The 17,500-nt window shown below is 36.8% G+C and overlaps 1 protein-coding gene across 1 annotated transcript in view; it reads left to right on the forward strand.

The window, feature by feature from the left end:
- The window catches only part of LOC137978813 (serine/threonine-protein phosphatase 2A 56 kDa regulatory subunit gamma isoform-like), a 20,685-nt gene that overhangs the window by 1,027 nt on the left and 2,158 nt on the right, over positions 1-17,500 (forward strand). The window contains exons 4-17 of the mRNA XM_068825899.1: positions 3,632-3,831; positions 4,484-4,594; positions 4,850-4,942; positions 8,672-8,802; positions 8,989-9,048; positions 10,217-10,325; positions 11,105-11,158; positions 11,851-11,901; positions 11,982-12,101; positions 12,600-12,727; positions 13,321-13,422; positions 14,854-14,926; positions 15,326-15,445; positions 16,412-17,500. The exon at positions 16,412-17,500 is cut by the window's right edge and continues 2,158 nt beyond it. Of these exons, the coding sequence (XP_068682000.1) occupies positions 3,632-3,831; positions 4,484-4,594; positions 4,850-4,942; positions 8,672-8,802; positions 8,989-9,048; positions 10,217-10,325; positions 11,105-11,158; positions 11,851-11,901; positions 11,982-12,101; positions 12,600-12,727; positions 13,321-13,422; positions 14,854-14,926; positions 15,326-15,445; positions 16,412-16,549 (1,490 nt within the window). The 3' untranslated portion in view covers positions 16,550-17,500. The remainder of the gene's footprint in view (positions 1-3,631; positions 3,832-4,483; positions 4,595-4,849; positions 4,943-8,671; positions 8,803-8,988; positions 9,049-10,216; positions 10,326-11,104; positions 11,159-11,850; positions 11,902-11,981; positions 12,102-12,599; positions 12,728-13,320; positions 13,423-14,853; positions 14,927-15,325; positions 15,446-16,411) is intronic.

Below are 17,500 nucleotides of genomic sequence, written 5' to 3' on the forward strand. Positions count from 1 at the left end.
TCGTACTTTTCATGTCATTATGATTATGTAAACAAGTTATCTGTCTGTAATTTAACACTTGCTAGCTCCAGAGGTTTCATTCGAAATTTGGTATGGAAGCTTTATTTCCCCTCTTAGAAAAGTCTCTGTGCAATGGGGATGTTATGTCACTCTTCAATTCTGTTGAGAGCGAAAACAAAAAAAAAAAGCATTCCTCAATATTGTCTATTTTTTGATTAGGCTTTTCAATTCACTCCTGTTGGAGTCACAAAATATCGGACTACTGTTCAGCAATCTACAGACTACAGCTTTATAACCTTTTTATGTCCTTTTTTTGTGGGCCAAGTCTACGTATGCTGTACATCATTTTGAGAATGTTACTTTTCATTCCTATCGATATGTGTTGTCTTGAAAAGTGTCACAAAAAGAACACGTCTGCAGTGAAATTACCAACACAGTGGGCTGTCTGACCTGTCTAGAAAACCTGGTGGTGCCAACTCCACATTCTGTCTTTCTTGTTCCGTCAGGATTCCCGTGAAACGTATCTGGATCTTGTCTGACGTACCAATCGAGAACTGGAAATGAATGAATCTTTTGACTTGTTACACATCAGTCTTTTTGACCAGGTTGCTGGGTATTATTACATTCTTCTCTCTAAGATGGGGGACATGTTTTTTCTCGAGGTGGACTAGTTTAAGGCGCAGTGTCATGAAATTTAGCCAAATTCAGCGACTGGGAACTGGCAACCAAATGAAGCAAAACATAAAAATAACAACTTAAAGGCTGGGACACACTAGACGATAAGTTGCTGCGTCAACACAACAATTCGCCTCGTGTGACATGGTTAATTTTGTGAAAATCATTGTCACTGCAGCAGAATTTTGTCCCTGCAATCAGCTGCAAGATATCAAACCAGTTTGAATTCATGCGATTGATCACAACGACAAAATTATCAAAAGTAGCGTTGTCGTACGGTGTGTATAATTCGGGCAACAAAGTATAATTGAACCAATGAGAGAGCATCAGAATATTATGATCTGCCACATTGAATCAGAAAACTAGTTCACATTTCCCCTCATACGAGATCACTGCATGTGCACGGAATAGGAGTCGTGTTTCAGCAACTTGTTTTGCAAGTAGTACACACGGAGCAACTTGTTGCCCAGTGTGTCTTGGCCTTAAAACATTGAATGAAATATAGGTTTGAATGAAACAGCAAAGTGTTTTGCAATATTATTGGGGCAACTAAGTTGAAAAACTACGAAAAATGAACTGCACTGTCATGAAACAGTTCTTTAAATTCAGTACTGAGGCCTTGCTTCGCCAAATTACAATAATTTGACGACTGGCCTCCTAGGAAACTGGTTGGTTTCGTTTTCTTGGAAGCTCAAGGTTCCCCTTGCCTTCATGCATCTGGGGAAATAATGATCTTCCCAGAAAACGCAATTACGGTAAATTGTTTCCATTAGAGCCAACCATTGAAGGTTTTAGGTTAACAATATTTATGTATATGAGTATTTATATAATGCAAGCTATTGGCTACAGGTCAAAGTTCAGTAGAAATTGTCCCAGTCTCTGCAATAGACCAAATCAGCTTATTCAATGTTGTACATAGTACCCAAGTAAATCTCTTTGGGACTAAAACATTTTGTTCCAGGTATTTCCTTGTCATTCAAATATGAATGTTATTATAATATTATAATGCAAATACAATACTCAAAGAATCTCAACCCCTGGAGATTTGAATTGGGTACAGCATCAAGTTAGTCGATTTGGTCTATTGTTGTGTTGAAGTTATGTGTTAATAATTTTGCTTAGATATGCAATGTTGGCATAAACGTCTTCTGTCTTCTCTGACAACTCTAGATTTTGCAGTAGATACTAATTTAATCCACACTGAAGAAGGCACATGTCTTTTCCAAAACATGTTTTACTGTATAAAACTGGTTGCTTTTTTAAGTTATCAAAACAAAATATTTTTGAAAACTGTCCATTTAACTGGTACTTGCATAAGTTCTGCTTTGGTTCGGTTTTTAATGGAAATGATTTTAAAGAGCATGTCCATTTACTTTCGAGATGAAACATTTTGGCAGGCTCTATTGTTTTGGTTGAACACCAACAATGCAAGAAATTAATTAGGAAGCTGTGTAGGAAATAAAACAGAACAACAGGTGCTTTGCAGATCTTATCTTAAATTCACCTTATGCTCTTAGCTCCCTAAAAGCCCTGTGCTAATAAACTGAGTTGTTATTGTCACCTTTTTGAAGTTTGTGATGAAAGATAAAACATTAAATTTTGTAACCTTTGCTATGGTACATTTTCTGAAATGAGCACACTCGTTGGTTAATTAGGAAATTGAGATTTTATTGAGCATGCCATTTAAGTAATGACACAAGAAAAAGTACCGTACTTCCAAGGATTTTGCTGTTAAGGCAGTTGATGGTTCTGTTGAATATTTTTTGTAGCAGTTGCAGAGTTGCAGATGTTAGTGTGAAAAAATAATTCATTTAGTTTTGGGGATATTGCCTGAAGAGCTCTGACTGGATATAATTTTGTAACCTTTTCGAAAATTTTGCCATTTCGAAGATGGGGTCACATGTAAACAACAAACAAATGTATGCGGACTTCAAGAGTACCGTTTTCTGTAATATGTCCAGAAAATCTGAATGGTGATAGCAACAATAAAGGAGCAGGTTTTTCTCTTTTTGGAAGTTGAACGATGTGGCTGGGCTAGAATTTGTTGTGATTTTACATTGATTTGCCTTTATTAAAGTGCTACTATGATAAAGAAATCACTGCCTTTTTTCCTAAGATTTTGAAAGTGTGTTTGCTTAAAAAACCTGACTGGCAAAATGTTGAGCTTTGATTTTCATCCAAAGGCTCTTTACGTTTGAGTGTAAGTTTTGGATTCCATGATCCGCCATTACTCACATTCAGAGCTGACCGATTGGACCTCAGAGGGTTGGATCTAGGGAAAAGTGACGTGACTTACTCACTAACTTAAATTATCAGCGTGTAAACGCAGCTTATTATAGTTATGTGCAAGACACAAGTTTAAAAGTCTGAAAGCCCAAAATGCCATGCTGGGTATTAATTCATCTTCATACACATGCCTTGCATTCTTAAACCAGTGAGACTTTGACATCATTTCCTCCTCAAATGTAGCTCCCTCAAGATTAAAGTTAGTACATGTAATTAAGGACCATTAAACAGAAAAATTCCAGTTAAAATAAACAGCTGCCTTTTTGAAATCAAGGCTTAAAACTTAGGTCACTTGGTGTTTAGTGATCACAGTTTTGAAATCCAAAGAGAAAGAAGAAGAATTGATTTTTTTGGTCATAGTAGCACTTAAAGCAATTCACGCATAAAATCGTATGGCATCAGAGGGAGTAAAATATATTAAGTGTCACTCTCAGGGGTCAATGGGTTTTAAAGAGTTTCTCTTGACAAGTAATAGAAAATCGTTAACAAACATTCTAAAAGCAGCCCCCATTGAGGAGTAAAATTGTCTGGCATTTTAAGAGGGAAAGGGTTAAAATGTGGTTACACACATTGAAGTCTTCTAAGTCTTCTTCTTACGCACCTGTTTCACCCACTTTGAATTGGATGATTTGATCTTTAAAAACTATTGTCATGCTGTGCCTGCTTTCAGATGCCCCACCAAATGAAAGGGAGCAACTATTTATGCAGAAGATACAGCAGTGTTGCATTCTCTTTGATTTTGCTATGGATCCTCTGAGCGACCTAAAATTCAAGGAGGTCAAGAGAGCAGCACTTAATGAGATCGTGGACTTCATCACGCATAACAAGGGCGTCATCACAGATCCCATTTATCTTGAAGTAGCACACATGGTAAAATACAGTTTGAATAGTTTACAATAATTATTCATCAAATTGGATTTACGAACCCTGATTGCTTACTAGATGTGAATTAAGGACCTTGCTATTTACCTCCAAGATAGCCAATCAAAATGTGTGGAAAGCACTGTTCTCTTTTTTCTCTTGTGTGGTGTATACCAATTAAATTAGTGCCTGTTTCATTTTAAACGTCTCTTTTAGTAATTTCCAGCCTTTAAAATTCAAAATTTCAGTCAACTATTCTGTTTTTGTCTGCCATCAATCATGTTTGCTGTGACAGTTAGAACTCAACAAAAAGTGAATCAAAATCAACCAATCACAACATTGGGCATGACCCATTTACTTCTTCTGCGACTATGATTGACTACAGTTAAGATCAAAATCAGTCATCAGAATATGAACTTCATAGGCTGAATTTTTATGAATGGCATAGTAACTAGTACCAACTTGAAATTGCTATGTTTGGACATGGCCATAATTTGTTAGAAAAGCCTGAGCTGTTGGTTGAAATAATTATTGACAGCGTTGTCAGAAACTTTGGGTGAGAGCCAGAATTGGAAGAGTGATTCACTGTTCTCTGCAGTTAATTTGAATCATTCTTGTGTCAAGTTTTATGACAGTTGTGAATGATTTCATTAATCAACAGTTTGCAGTCAACACATTTAGGACTCTTCCTCCCCCATCGAATCCCAATGGTGCCGAGTTTGATCCAGAGGAAGATGAACCTAATTTGGAGGCTGCCTGGCCACATCTTCAGGTTAAGTATTGCAGCATCCCTTAACATTTCTACCCATAAACTGGGGCATAGATTATGAATTCTGTGAGACTGCCTGACATCTGTGGAACGCTCACTGTTTTTCTGTTTTCACATTAAATTTTCGTTTTGAAGAGATGTAAAGTTATCTTACGTGTGGTGATAAAAACAGTTTCTTGCACTAAAATAAGCTTGAAAGTTGAGTCTTGATGGAGCAAAGAAAGTGTTATTAACCATGCAATCTTACTTTCCTTTCAGATTGTTTATGAGTTGTTCTTGAGGTTCTTAGAATCACAAGATTTTCAACCATCGGTGGCCAAGAAGTTCGTTGATCAAAAGTTTGTTATGCAGGTACATAAAATAATAATTAATTTGGTTTTCCATTCCAGCGATTTAAGCAGTACATTGACTAAAGATTATTGAGGGCAGGGATACCAAGTCTCCCTGGAGCTCCGACCATGGCCCTGTTGAACTGTCCTCCCTATTTTCTCAGGTTAACAGCTGTGTTGTTAAGTGGAGGTCGGGTGCCTGAGACATTCTGGAGCTTCCACTATGCGCAGCCAGCTCTAAGATGGAGACTGCATCGATGGCTGGCAAAACCTGACAAATCAGCCATGAGCCTCCACGCCCTCGAGAAGACGGGCACCCGTCACACTGATAAACAGTGGAAAGTAGAGGGGGAAGGGAGGGGAAAAGCTGTTAAACGCTCCACACACAATGCTCCTTCTTCCTGCCACACTGATAAAAGAGCTCTACTACCCAAAGCATGAGAAATCCGACGCATGCGAAAATATAACAAAACCACTGACAACTATATTGACTGTAGTTGCTCCTAGTAGTTAACTCAGTTAAACTGCATTTAACTTCATTATACGTGTAAGACAGTAATTTTTCAAAGAAAATTAAAAAATTTTCTGTAAATTTGTTTTCAACTTGGGGTAGGTGTCATAGCCAAATCTTATTAAGCACCAAAAGCTACTTTGAAGTCACAAAATGACATCCCATATTGGCAAACAATTTTGGTATTGTGTGGTTATCATTGTCAACTTAAGATCATATGTGTCAATTACTTGGCTTATTGTATTACCAGTAAATTATGATTTGCTTATGGAACTAAAATGGAGGGTTTGTTATCTTTGAGGGGGAATGGCTGTATATTGGGATGTGCCATGTAGCCAAGTACCCAGGGGTATTTTGTCAAATGTTTCAGTTTTTTAATTTGACACAATGAAAATTGAAAGTTTACGGTGCCTCTTAAGGACGTTCGCGCCCAAAACGTTCCCACATACAGATTTTTTTAAAACTTGCCACGCAGAAAGGTAATGATCTATTTTTGCCAAAAAGGCAAAAAAAATGGGGGGTCACTGTGCTGGTTTTCTAGATCATGAGGTGCACTTTTAGATGCTTGCGTTATTTTAAGACGATCGTAGCTTACAACTGTCAGCAATAAAAAAGCTACATCAGTGAAACTTAGATCAGGTAAACATACTCAATTCAACATAACTAATATAACTAAACAAACTTTAGCAGCTGATGTCTTTTTCTGAAGTGAAATAGACCTTGAAAAACGATACATATTAGTCTAAGAAAGAAAACTTCAGTCGCATGAGAGCATAAAAGGCGAAATATTTGTAACTTCTCACATACAGATTTTTTTGTTTTTTGTTAAAATGGACAAAATCAGGAAAGGAAGTGATCTACGGAAAGAAAAATGGGGGTCACCGAGCATTCAAGAGAATAAAATCGCTGCGAAGTTCTCAAAGCGATTGTCTATTTGCACTGTCACGCCATTGCGTGACATTTCTGAGAAGACCTGCATTGTGGGTCCACAGCTATCCCATAATGCCATATGCTTTCACGTTCCATTCTTGTGGAAAATGTTTGCGCCTTTAGCATCGTGTTTACCTTCATGGTCTGCAATGCATGACGTGTGTGTGACTGATGATGCACGAAAAAATGCGTAGTAGCAATGGGCGCGAACATCCTTACTGAGAAAATGTGATACTTGGCTGTGTTTGCAAGCAGCCAGTGGTGGTCAGTCTCCTGTCAGTTAGGATGCTTCCGTCAGTCATTTTCAGTTGTACGATATTATACGTGCATAGTATGCACCTGGTCTTCAAAGTATTATTCTGGAGGTCATTGGTCTGATGCCTCCTTAGTAGCGTGTACCTTTTTCAGAGTATTCCAGAATCATCATTAAAGAATTACATCTTTTCAGTACCTTTAAGTTGTTTACAGGCCATCTGCATTAATTTTATGGTAGACCATGAACAGTCCTTCTTTCGCACTTTAGTTGGTTGACAGGCACAACAACAAATAGCTGTGTGAAATCTGGAATCAAGGAGGAGCTCGTCCTAAAATTCAGATTTTTGCTCGTGCTTGTCATCCCGTGCTTGACTAAGCAGAGTCAGAGGGACTGCTCATAGTCTACTGTAATTTTATGGTTGCTGTGGTAGTAGTGGCTCGAAGTCTGGTTTGTGACTGGAAGGGATTGTACCACCATTGTTTTGAGACTAAGTAGCAACAGCAGTACGCAGTTACTTAGATAAACACAATGGTAGCCTCAGCAAACAACAATCTATTAAGCAATTTTTGGGTGATTTTTTGCTTATGACTCTACTCCATGACTAACAGGAAAACAATGGTTCCCATGAAGTCAAGTTGTGTTGGGTTCTGAATGGGTGATGAACTGGGACTACACTGTTTGGGAGGCTTGGGGGAGAAGCAGGGGTGTTGTAATGTTAGTAACATTTTGTAGCAGCACTTGCCTCTTTCCAGTTTGTGCAGGATTCATATCCTAGTAGTTGCCATATGCAAGCTTTTTCTCTGGGTTCTCTGCTTTTCCTCCGGAGGGCGGAGGTACTTTTTATTGATGTTCTAATGGAGATGTGCTGCTGGATGGGGTCGCATTTTTACAAATGTTGTTAACTATAATGGGGTTGCATTTCCAACAGAGTTCCCAACAGAGTTACTAGAATGGGGTTGTAAATTGTCGGGATTTTGGGGGAAGAAGAAAATTCTGGCAAGTGGGATTTAAAAATGAAAAGATTTGCGTTAAAAAAAAGTTGTTACAGAGAGAACTGCAGCACTCTTGATTTAATATTTACTAGTCTAGTCACATTACGTTTTGTTTTGAAATTAAAAACCTTAATGCAAGGTTTATGCATATTAAACAAAAAGTGACTTAGTGGGAGTCTCTAAAATTACATTTACCCATAAGTGACTAAGATGGAGTCTATAATAGGCCTTTTCACGGTTAGTTTTTCTCATTTGCATTACAATGTAATCTGAGGCAATTTCGGGTTACCGGTAAAACCACAAAATAGCCAGAATTTGCCTCACATACATGCTAGATTGTATTGTAATGCAAATTAGAAAAACTAACCGTGAAAAGGGCTATTGCTGGTTTTCAATCATGTGATCAACAGCCATGTTTTTCAACGAAAACAAAAGGAAGCGTTTGCATAATAATAGAGTTAAATTCCCATAGGATTTGGTCGGGACACCAACATGGCCGCCTTTTCTTTGTTTAGGGCACCAACATGGCGGTCGTGACGTCATGTGAAAACCGAGAATTGGCCATAAAAATCAGCATAGCATGTTCCCAGATATGTCCAGATGTACCCCTAATGACATGCATGCGGATTTCAATACGCATTGCACAACTTGTTCTGTTGCTCTTTTCCCCAACTTCAACATCATTTGTTTCTCTGAAAACAGAAATTATTAATGTTACTAAGTGTCCCCCAAAACGTTGCTACTCGAGTGAAGATAAACAGGTGCATTTACTCTAAGCTAAAAATAATGCTAACCTTTACCAAAGCTTTAGCAAATTAAGGCTTGCACTTAACCCTTTCACTCCTGTAAGGGCCAATGAGACTTATAGATTTTACTCTGTCTAACGCCAGACGATTTTACTCGTCAATGGGGAACCCCACAGGAGTGAAAGGGTTAAAGGGGAACTTTCTATTGGATGTCAAAATTGGTTGTGCACCTAATTAGGTGCATTTCTTGGCATTCGTGCATGTTCCAGCTGTGAGGGCCCTGATGAAGTGTTCTTTTTCTTTTCTGTCTGTTTAGCTTCTTGACCTGTTTGACAGTGAAGATCCGAGGGAAAGAGACTTCCTCAAGACAGTCCTCCACAGAATATATGGCAAATTTCTGGGACTGAGAGCTTATATCAGAAAACAAATAAATAATATATTTTACAGGTGAATGTTTTGTTCTACTTGGGGTATCTTTGTGCATAATTATTTACTGTTTATTTCATGGAATATACCTGGTTTAGGGGATGGAGTACTAAATCTGTGTAAAGAGATTTTGTACATGCATGCAGATCTGAAGGGTTTATGCCTTTATCAAACAATAGTGTCTGTAAAACAATGTTTTTTTTACAGATTTATATATGAAACGGAGCACCATAACGGCATTGCAGAGTTGCTAGAAATCTTAGGAAGGTAAACATATCTCTTTTATGTTCTGTCATACTGGTATAGATGGCAATAGACTTCCCGTCAGTATAAAATGCAGACTGCAGACTTTGTCTAAAATGCAGACTTTTAGTTCTTTATCAATATATAAAACAAAATAGGTTCCATGTTGCTGTGCGTCTGTTCAGTGATAGATCACAGAAGATGTCCAAAATGTGGTAAGAACATCAATAACATGTTTGGCTGTCTCCTTAATCCTTTAAACCGCAATAGTGCCACTTATAGGATTTTACTCTGCCTACTGCCGGATGATTTTACTCATCAATGGACACACCCTCAGGGCTTAAAGTGTTAACAATATTATGTTCGCACTTTTTTTTCATCACATTTTAATGCCATCTGTGATCTATTACTGAACAGATACACAGCAACATGGAATCTATTTGTTAAACAGATAACACCCACTTTGACCTTTCCAGATTCCCTTCTGGACACCTTGTCTCTGACACTCACTGGAACTTGTGATTACTTGTAAAACAATGAATTTTATCTTTGAGCACCAGAAGATGAAATTTTACCCCTAAGTGACCATCTAATGTTCTGTATAATTTTATTATACAGATGCTGATGTAGTGTTCAGATTAAAAACAACTTGTATAATTTCATTTTTAAAATGGCAAAAAAGTAAAGTGATCACCAACTGTTAAAACACACATGTTGTGTAACATGAAACAAGATATGAAAGTTATGAAAAAACTTGTGATAATGTCTAATAATTTGAGCCATAAAAAGAGAAAAATAATACCGGTAACTACATTACAGCACAAAAGTATATCTTACAGTGAAGGGGCATTTCTCTTTTTATTGGCTAATCATGTTAGTTTTGATGACAACACCTATATCCTTTGTGACATGTGAAAGATAAATTTATTATTAATAATCTTCACTGTGCATGGCAAAGATATGATTTTTTTAATATACAATAAAATTTAGACAGCATCAAAATAGGTAGATGATTGAAACAAATTCAGGGAACAATTGAAAATAATATTATTCATACACTAGCTTAAGTGGAAAGTGGGAAAGTGAGACCATTATGCAAGGTACATTCGCTTGTGGACACCATTAAAATAATTATACACATATTTGCTACTGTAATCTGGCACATACATTATCACTCTTATTTTCTTGTTAGTATCATCAATGGCTTTGCACTTCCACTAAAGGAAGAACACAAGCACTTTCTGATGAAAGTTTTGATGCCTCTACACAAAGCCAAGGCTCTGAGCATGTATCATCCCCAGGTAAGGAATGGAAATTAGGTTATTCTTGTCAGCTGGACTTGTGAAAGAGGCAGGGAACAAATGTTTTTGTTCTTGGATGGTGGACTTGAGTTCAGTTCAAGGCAGGATGTTATTAATTTGTTATTTGGTTCACTTTTTGCCAAAAAACAATTTTATGATTTTAGAATAATTATATGAACCTTCATTTATTTGACCTGTGGAATGGATACTGATTTTGACTTGGAGTGTACCTGTACAAGAAACCACCATGCTTTGACTTTTGGCCTCTCAGAAACTGATAAGATACAAAGCAAATTACAGGGCATTAACCCTTTGACGTCCAAACCGGCCTAAACCGGCCAGACTTAGTATTTTACTCCGTCTAACACCAGATGATTTTACTCTTCAATGGGGAACCCCTGGGAGTCAATGGGTTAATTTCACAATAACGTTCACAGCATACACTGTAAGTATGCGTAATGAGAACTCCACTTCAACATTCCGACATTGATCCAATCACTGTAAGTGATATTTTGAAATCGTGTTGGCAGAGAGCTTATTTAATTGCTATAATAATTTGACGTCAGTTAAGGAAATGTTCTTCCAACCTTTTCAGTCCTAAACCTGCCCCCATTGACAAGCAAAGTCACCTGCCTTTAGACAGAGTAAAATCTATCTGTGTCACTGCAGGAGGGGATGGGTTTTAATGACTGTATTCTGCTGTAAGCATTGCTATTTTTTACATACATCCCAGGTTGTGCTGCTTTGTTGGTTACAGTGTTATTTGTTTTGCTTTGCAGTTGGCATATTGCATTGTTCAATTCTTGGAAAAAGACCCAGCTCTGACTGAACTGGTAAGACGCCAAGTACTGATGTGACACACCTTTTTATTGTGTAGTCTCCTTATGATGGAGAAGCCTCAGCAAAGAATTTGGATTTAACAGGAAGACAAATGCCAAAAAATAATAGTTTTAATGAGCAAAATCATCCTCTACATGTGTGTTACATATAATTCTTTGTTTTCCCTTGCTGATCATGAAGTTAACATAAAAATTAAGACAATAATAAATAAATTATTTTAATCAGTGTTTGGTGGAAAATGCTAGACAAGTATGATGATGATGTGTTTTATATTTCTTCAAACATGAGTCCCCCATTCATACAAGTGTCAGCTTTGAATAGCTGGTCCACACCCTGCACATTGATGTGTTCACATAACCACAAAATGGCACAAATACTACTTACATCTAATATTTCAAATGACAATGTTGTAGTAGTTGCCGTCATTGATTTGAAAGGTCCTCTAAATTAGCTACTGAAGCGGCAGACACAAAACACAGGTCACAGGTCACAGGTCATTGATTTACCAATACAGAAAGTATCCTAAACATTCATAAAAGCTAACCTTAGGCCTAACTAGGTCTAAGGTTGGCTTTTGTGAATGTTAGGATACTTTCTGTATTGGTAAAACAATGACCTGTGACCTGTGACCTATGTTTTGTACCTGCCGCTACTGAAGCTATTGAACTTCTTTTATTCCCCATAGGTCATCCTCTCACTTATGAAATTCTGGCCAAAAGTTCACAGCCCAAAAGAGGTGAGGAATCATTATAAAGTTTCTAAAATTAATTTCCCAAATTCATTGTCTGACTTGTATACTTGCTTCATTTTGTTCAGGTGATGTTCCTAAATGAGCTTGAGGAAATCCTGGATGTTATTGAGCCACTGGAATTCTCTAAAGTGTTAGAACCACTTTTTCGACAGCTGGCAAAATGCATATCAAGCCCACATTTCCAAGTAAGTGCGTTCAGAGCTTCAAAAATACTTTAATCTGAATTCTCAACTTTGTGTTTCCTTTAAACTAGACCAAGCTTACATTAGGTGGCCTTTGTGAGTGGAATCATATTAAAAAGCAAGCAAAGTCTAAGCACCCATTTCAAATAGCGCTGATAAACAGTATTAAATGATTAGCTTTCAGTAACTGCAAGGTGACTTGAATGGCTTGCATGTTGTACAAATTCAATGTATTTGCAGTGTTTCGTTGAATTTTTCTCCTTTGTCAGCTACTTGTCATTTGTCAACAACAAATTGTTACTTCAATCTCTCACAAAGTTTTAATACCAAAATGAAAAACAGACACAATTTCCAGATAATTAATTAATAGAATCAGTTGCCCTTTACCTTATTTACTGTTATGACCAACGTTTGAGGCTGATCTCTGACCCTGGGTAGTACGGTTCCAGTGTTATTATTTTTCTCACTAAATGTTGGTCATTAAATATTTGTTTCATTTAGGTAGCTGAGCGTGCACTGTATTATTGGAATAATGAGTATGTGATGAGTTTAATGAGTGACAATGCTGGAGTCATTGTTCCAATCATGTTCCCTTCATTGTACAGACATTCAAAAAACCATTGGAATAAGTAAGTCATGTCGTGTCGTTTTATGATGTTTCGTTCTGGTCTTGAAACCTATGAGTCTCAGTTCTTTAACTTTGAGATTGTAGCTTGATTTTCAACAACAACTTCCTTTAGATTGAAACAGTGGAAGTTTATATTGTTGTTAGGATTGTTTGGATCATGAGCCAGCAGGCTGGTACTGTTACATCACATGCAGCGAACGTGTATAAAGTTAGGCAGAAAGTCAGACCAAGATTACTTTATAGAAGCTTCAAACTGGAAAGATTATTGATCCCAGCAGTTCATTGACGCGCTGAACTTGGTATAGACTTCACACTTGAGTGGTCAAGTAGACTTGAGCAGATTGATCAAAATAGTTTCAAAATCTCAGAAACAACATTAAGTAAAAAACTATTGTCAGGTTGAAAATAAGCATTCATTGAGACAGGAGTGACAGTTGCAACATGAAAGAATGTGTAACCTGTAAACAACTGTGTCCATTTGAGGGATTTCTGAGAAACCTGAAACCCTTGCGCTACTGTACCAATAAATTGACTGCCCTAAAAGATGAATTTTTTTGCCAGAAGTAACAGATTTGTTATCTTTTTTCTACTTAGAACAATTCATGGCCTTATATACAATGCACTGAAGCTCTTTATGGAAATGAATCAAAAGCTGTTTGATGAGTGTTCGCAAAAATATAAACAAGAAAGGCACAGGTATTTTAAATGATTTTAAAGGTATTTTTAGTAGTGTTGAATAACATAATGAAGAAGGAGTGTTTTAAAATGTTGTCAGTGATATTATTTTATTATTTCTATTAAATCAGTCATTGATTTCTTGGAAGCCCTGCTCAAACATGTTTCTGTCAAATTGAGGGGCTGCATTGTTAACTGTAATAAAAAATTCTTTTTGCTATTTTGTCAAATTGCAACCAAATTTTAATCAGTAAACAGCCGTTTACAGGTACACCAGCAACAGGGAAATCTTTGTTTACATTTTTTACCTCATTAGCATAAGCCCATCATTTTCTAATAGATCAGCAAAAACTGATTTCTGAATATTGAAAGTCCCTTGTATAATGAGCTATCCATGAAACTTGGGAGCGAAATTCACCAGATAATCACTGAATAATGAGGCTTAATAATGAGGCTTTGAAAATTCGGAATTTTACTAAGAATGTATGCACCCAAGAATTTATCAGTTTTTGATGTCTTATAACTTGCTTGTTATCATTTAGCCAAGAGGCTTAAAATTGGACATTTCACTAAGTTCAACATGTTTTTTTACCTCTTGGAAGTCAATTTGTGAATGGCATGATGCAAATGTAGTGAAGGTAAAAGATAAAAAGAGGTGCCCTTTTTTTACTTTTCCTCTTCTTTTGGCCCTCCATTGTTGTGTAAAAACTAAACAACCAATTTCAAACACTTGTCGTTACGGGAACTGGGTTCTAATATCACGAAATACAATATGGTAGTGAAAGTTTTCCGTCGAAGACAGTTCCGTTCAGTTTGAAAAAGGTACGTTTAGGTTTTCAACAGTTCAATAAGGCCCAAATGAGTCACCGACACGCCACTGACGCACCACCAACGCACCACCAACGCACCACCGACGCATCTTATACGTTATAAGTTTAAACAGCGGCCAACGCGTTGGCCGACAGTCAACCGACAGTCGACCGACAGTCGGCCGACGCGTGGGCCGACGTGTTGGCCGACGCGTTGGTGGGATTGGATTCTTAAATTTTACCAAAAAAAGCATACATTTGGTATGCATACATTGCATTTATTGAAAAAAATTCTTTGTTTGAACCCAGGCTTTATTTTAGACAACCTGAGGGAGTCACTTGAAGATGACTCAGTAGATGATTTCCTCTCAGGTGGTCAAAAACAATATTATTATTATTGTCCTTCTCAGGACTGCACCCAACCAGAAAATAAAATTTAGTCAACTCAGGTATATAGTGTTTTGGTTGTTGACTCTAAACTAGTAGTATGTTGATATTGCTAGGAGAGCTGAAATTGTGAGTTAGTTCCTACCTTCAGACTAAAATTTGACAGAGGAGTGCAAGTAATGTGAGGCAAATTGAGCCCTACTATACTGTAGTGTATTGATCAAACTTTTAAGGTTTTTCTACCGTGTGATCATAGGGAAAAGGAAAAGCTGAAGGAAAGAGAAGAAGCGTGGATGAAAATTGATGAATTAGCTCGTAAGAACCCTGATGTAAGTTGACATAATTATTCTTAAAAATTGTTATTCAAGTATTGATCATATCTTGAACGAATTGGTGAAACAAGATTGCGTGCCTAAAATCTCTCTGGAAAGGAAACTTGGCAATGAAATTGACAGACACTGTGGCACATTTGTGACGGTGGTGGTGAAGCTACTGCTTGAAACCTGTACATGTGTAATCCTTTAATGCTACATGTACGTGTAACTGTAACCTCATTACGACTTAAAGAATCCATGGTGCATTACTTGCATGTAGAGTGATAGCATCCTTTATGTCTGGTAAACTTAAGTAATGGTGTTAGCACCACTATCAGCTTTTGTAACTGGGGAAAACTAGCACCTGTTTTGTATTCTAATAACGCTGTTTCCCTTAACACTTTAACACTGTAGTATATCAAGATTGCGTGCGTGGAAAGTGGCACTAAAACAGCTGTTGTATGCATGGAGTTAGGCAGCGGCGTAGAAGGAATGGACGAAGGAGATGTGGATTTTCAAGCAGTGCAAAATGTGGTAAGCTAATGTTAAAATATTACTTTGTTATGGCACACTTCATTTGTGGGCCAGAAGTAATAATAATTATTTTGAGCCAGCTCCGCAACACTCAAGCTGTGATTCAGGTTCAACCTTATGCAACATTTTGATCAACAAAATGTTGGACTGTGTTTCCAGCCTTTAGAGACTGGAAAAATAATAATAAGAATAATAATAATAATAATAATAATAATAATAATAATAATAATAGCAATAATATTGATTAATGATTGTAACTAGAATGGATACACCACAGTCAGGTGTGACACTCAATGACAAGTACATCGCATTGCATTACATGTAGGTCGCAACGGTAACAAGGTAACATGGTTACAGAGGTACTGTAACAAGTGAAGGCAATATTCTCAGGACAATTTGTGAAGGTTTACATGTACATGATGCACTACCCATATAAAATGTCACCCTTAACAGTCATCAATAACTAACCATTCTCGAACAAGTGGCGATTATGTACTTTTAATTATAACACTACAAACGATACTACTTGGGGTGCATGGAATGACCGGTTTGTCTCCTTGTTTCACCCTGAAGTTGTAAGTTGTGTTATGTATTTGTCATAAAGTGTCATACCTGACTGTTGCGTATCCATTTTAGTCATAAACATTGATTTAATGCTGTCCAAATAATGGCAATTTGGTAAATGGATAATTATGACTTGTCTCTATCGTAGTTTAACTTTGTTATACAACTTCCAACAAGGTGTATGGCCTATTTCAGCAGTCAACACGAAATAATAATTTAAAGATACATATTTCAACACTTGTTGAACAAGAGCTGCAAAAAGTGAACCAGAAATCACTGGCTTTAGTGAATGGACATGCATAAACCTTTTCTCACACTCTCAGCATTATTTAAATTGAAACCAAATGCAATCTTGGAAACAAAGGATTGTTACTAATTTAAATTATCGATTTTAATCTGTAGGAAATGACTGCAAAGAAACCAGAACACAAGAAATTTGTACGGCGGAAATCAGAATTGCCACATGATTCCCAAACTGTAAATGCTCTGACAGATTACAATGGCCCTGGAGAATACCTCGCCTCTTCTCAAGAGGCTTAAAACATCAATTGCCTTGTTGCAGAAATTTTACAAATTTTAAACATTTTTAATTGGTTATTAATTTTCTTCATAATTGTTTGTTTTAAGATATCTCTGTCGATAATCAAAGATTACTCTTTGGTGAAAATGTGCAAGTCAGCTTTGCTTTTATTCAGTCTCTTTTTCAGTGGAGTTAGTACGATTTTAGTATGCCAATATTTAAGGGGGGGAAGGGGGTGGCTGTTAACTACCAAACTGGTGCTGTGGACCCCATCAAATGGTCATTTCTGAAGTCCCTTTAAAGGGGCTAGGTCACGCAATTTTAGGCAATTTCAGCACTGATCGAATGGTCATAGAATTAAATAAAATATCAAAATAACTTTTCAAAACTATAGAAGAACTCTAACAAAACATAGGGAAGCCAAGAAGGGACATGGATGGACAAAACTGGAGAGGATTGAAATGGATTGAATTTGGGTAAATTTGAAAAACGTCGGCCCACCTTTTTTCAAATTTATATCACTCTATATCAAAATGTCATTTACACAGCTAGAAAATCATTCTCAGTTGTTATGTGGCCGTGATTTTGCAAATGAAAGACTCATGCTCTGCCAATTTGACGTTTAGAGCTCATAATTAACAAAATTAAACAAAATTACCTAAAATAGAATGACCTAGCCTCTTTAACTCTACAGTTATCCTTTTTTGCCAAGTGCGTTCTATTAAACATTTCTTTGTATGGTTTGACTCAACCATGTTTTGTAAATCATATGACCAAAACAGAAATTGTCTAAAAACACAGTGAGTTAACTTTGTTTCTCACAAATTTTTAATGCAACTGTGTGAGAACATTCTAACACAAAATTTGTGGCATGTATTTAAAAAAATATATTATTTCTTAAGTCCCTCATTTGATACACTTTTCAAAATATCAGTTCCATTTTTTGTGCAAATGGAAAATTATTCCATGCT

Source organism: Montipora foliosa, chromosome 12 (assembly GCF_036669935.1).
Source record: "Montipora foliosa isolate CH-2021 chromosome 12, ASM3666993v2, whole genome shotgun sequence".
NCBI classification, from domain to species: Eukaryota; Metazoa; Cnidaria; class Anthozoa; order Scleractinia; family Acroporidae; genus Montipora; species Montipora foliosa.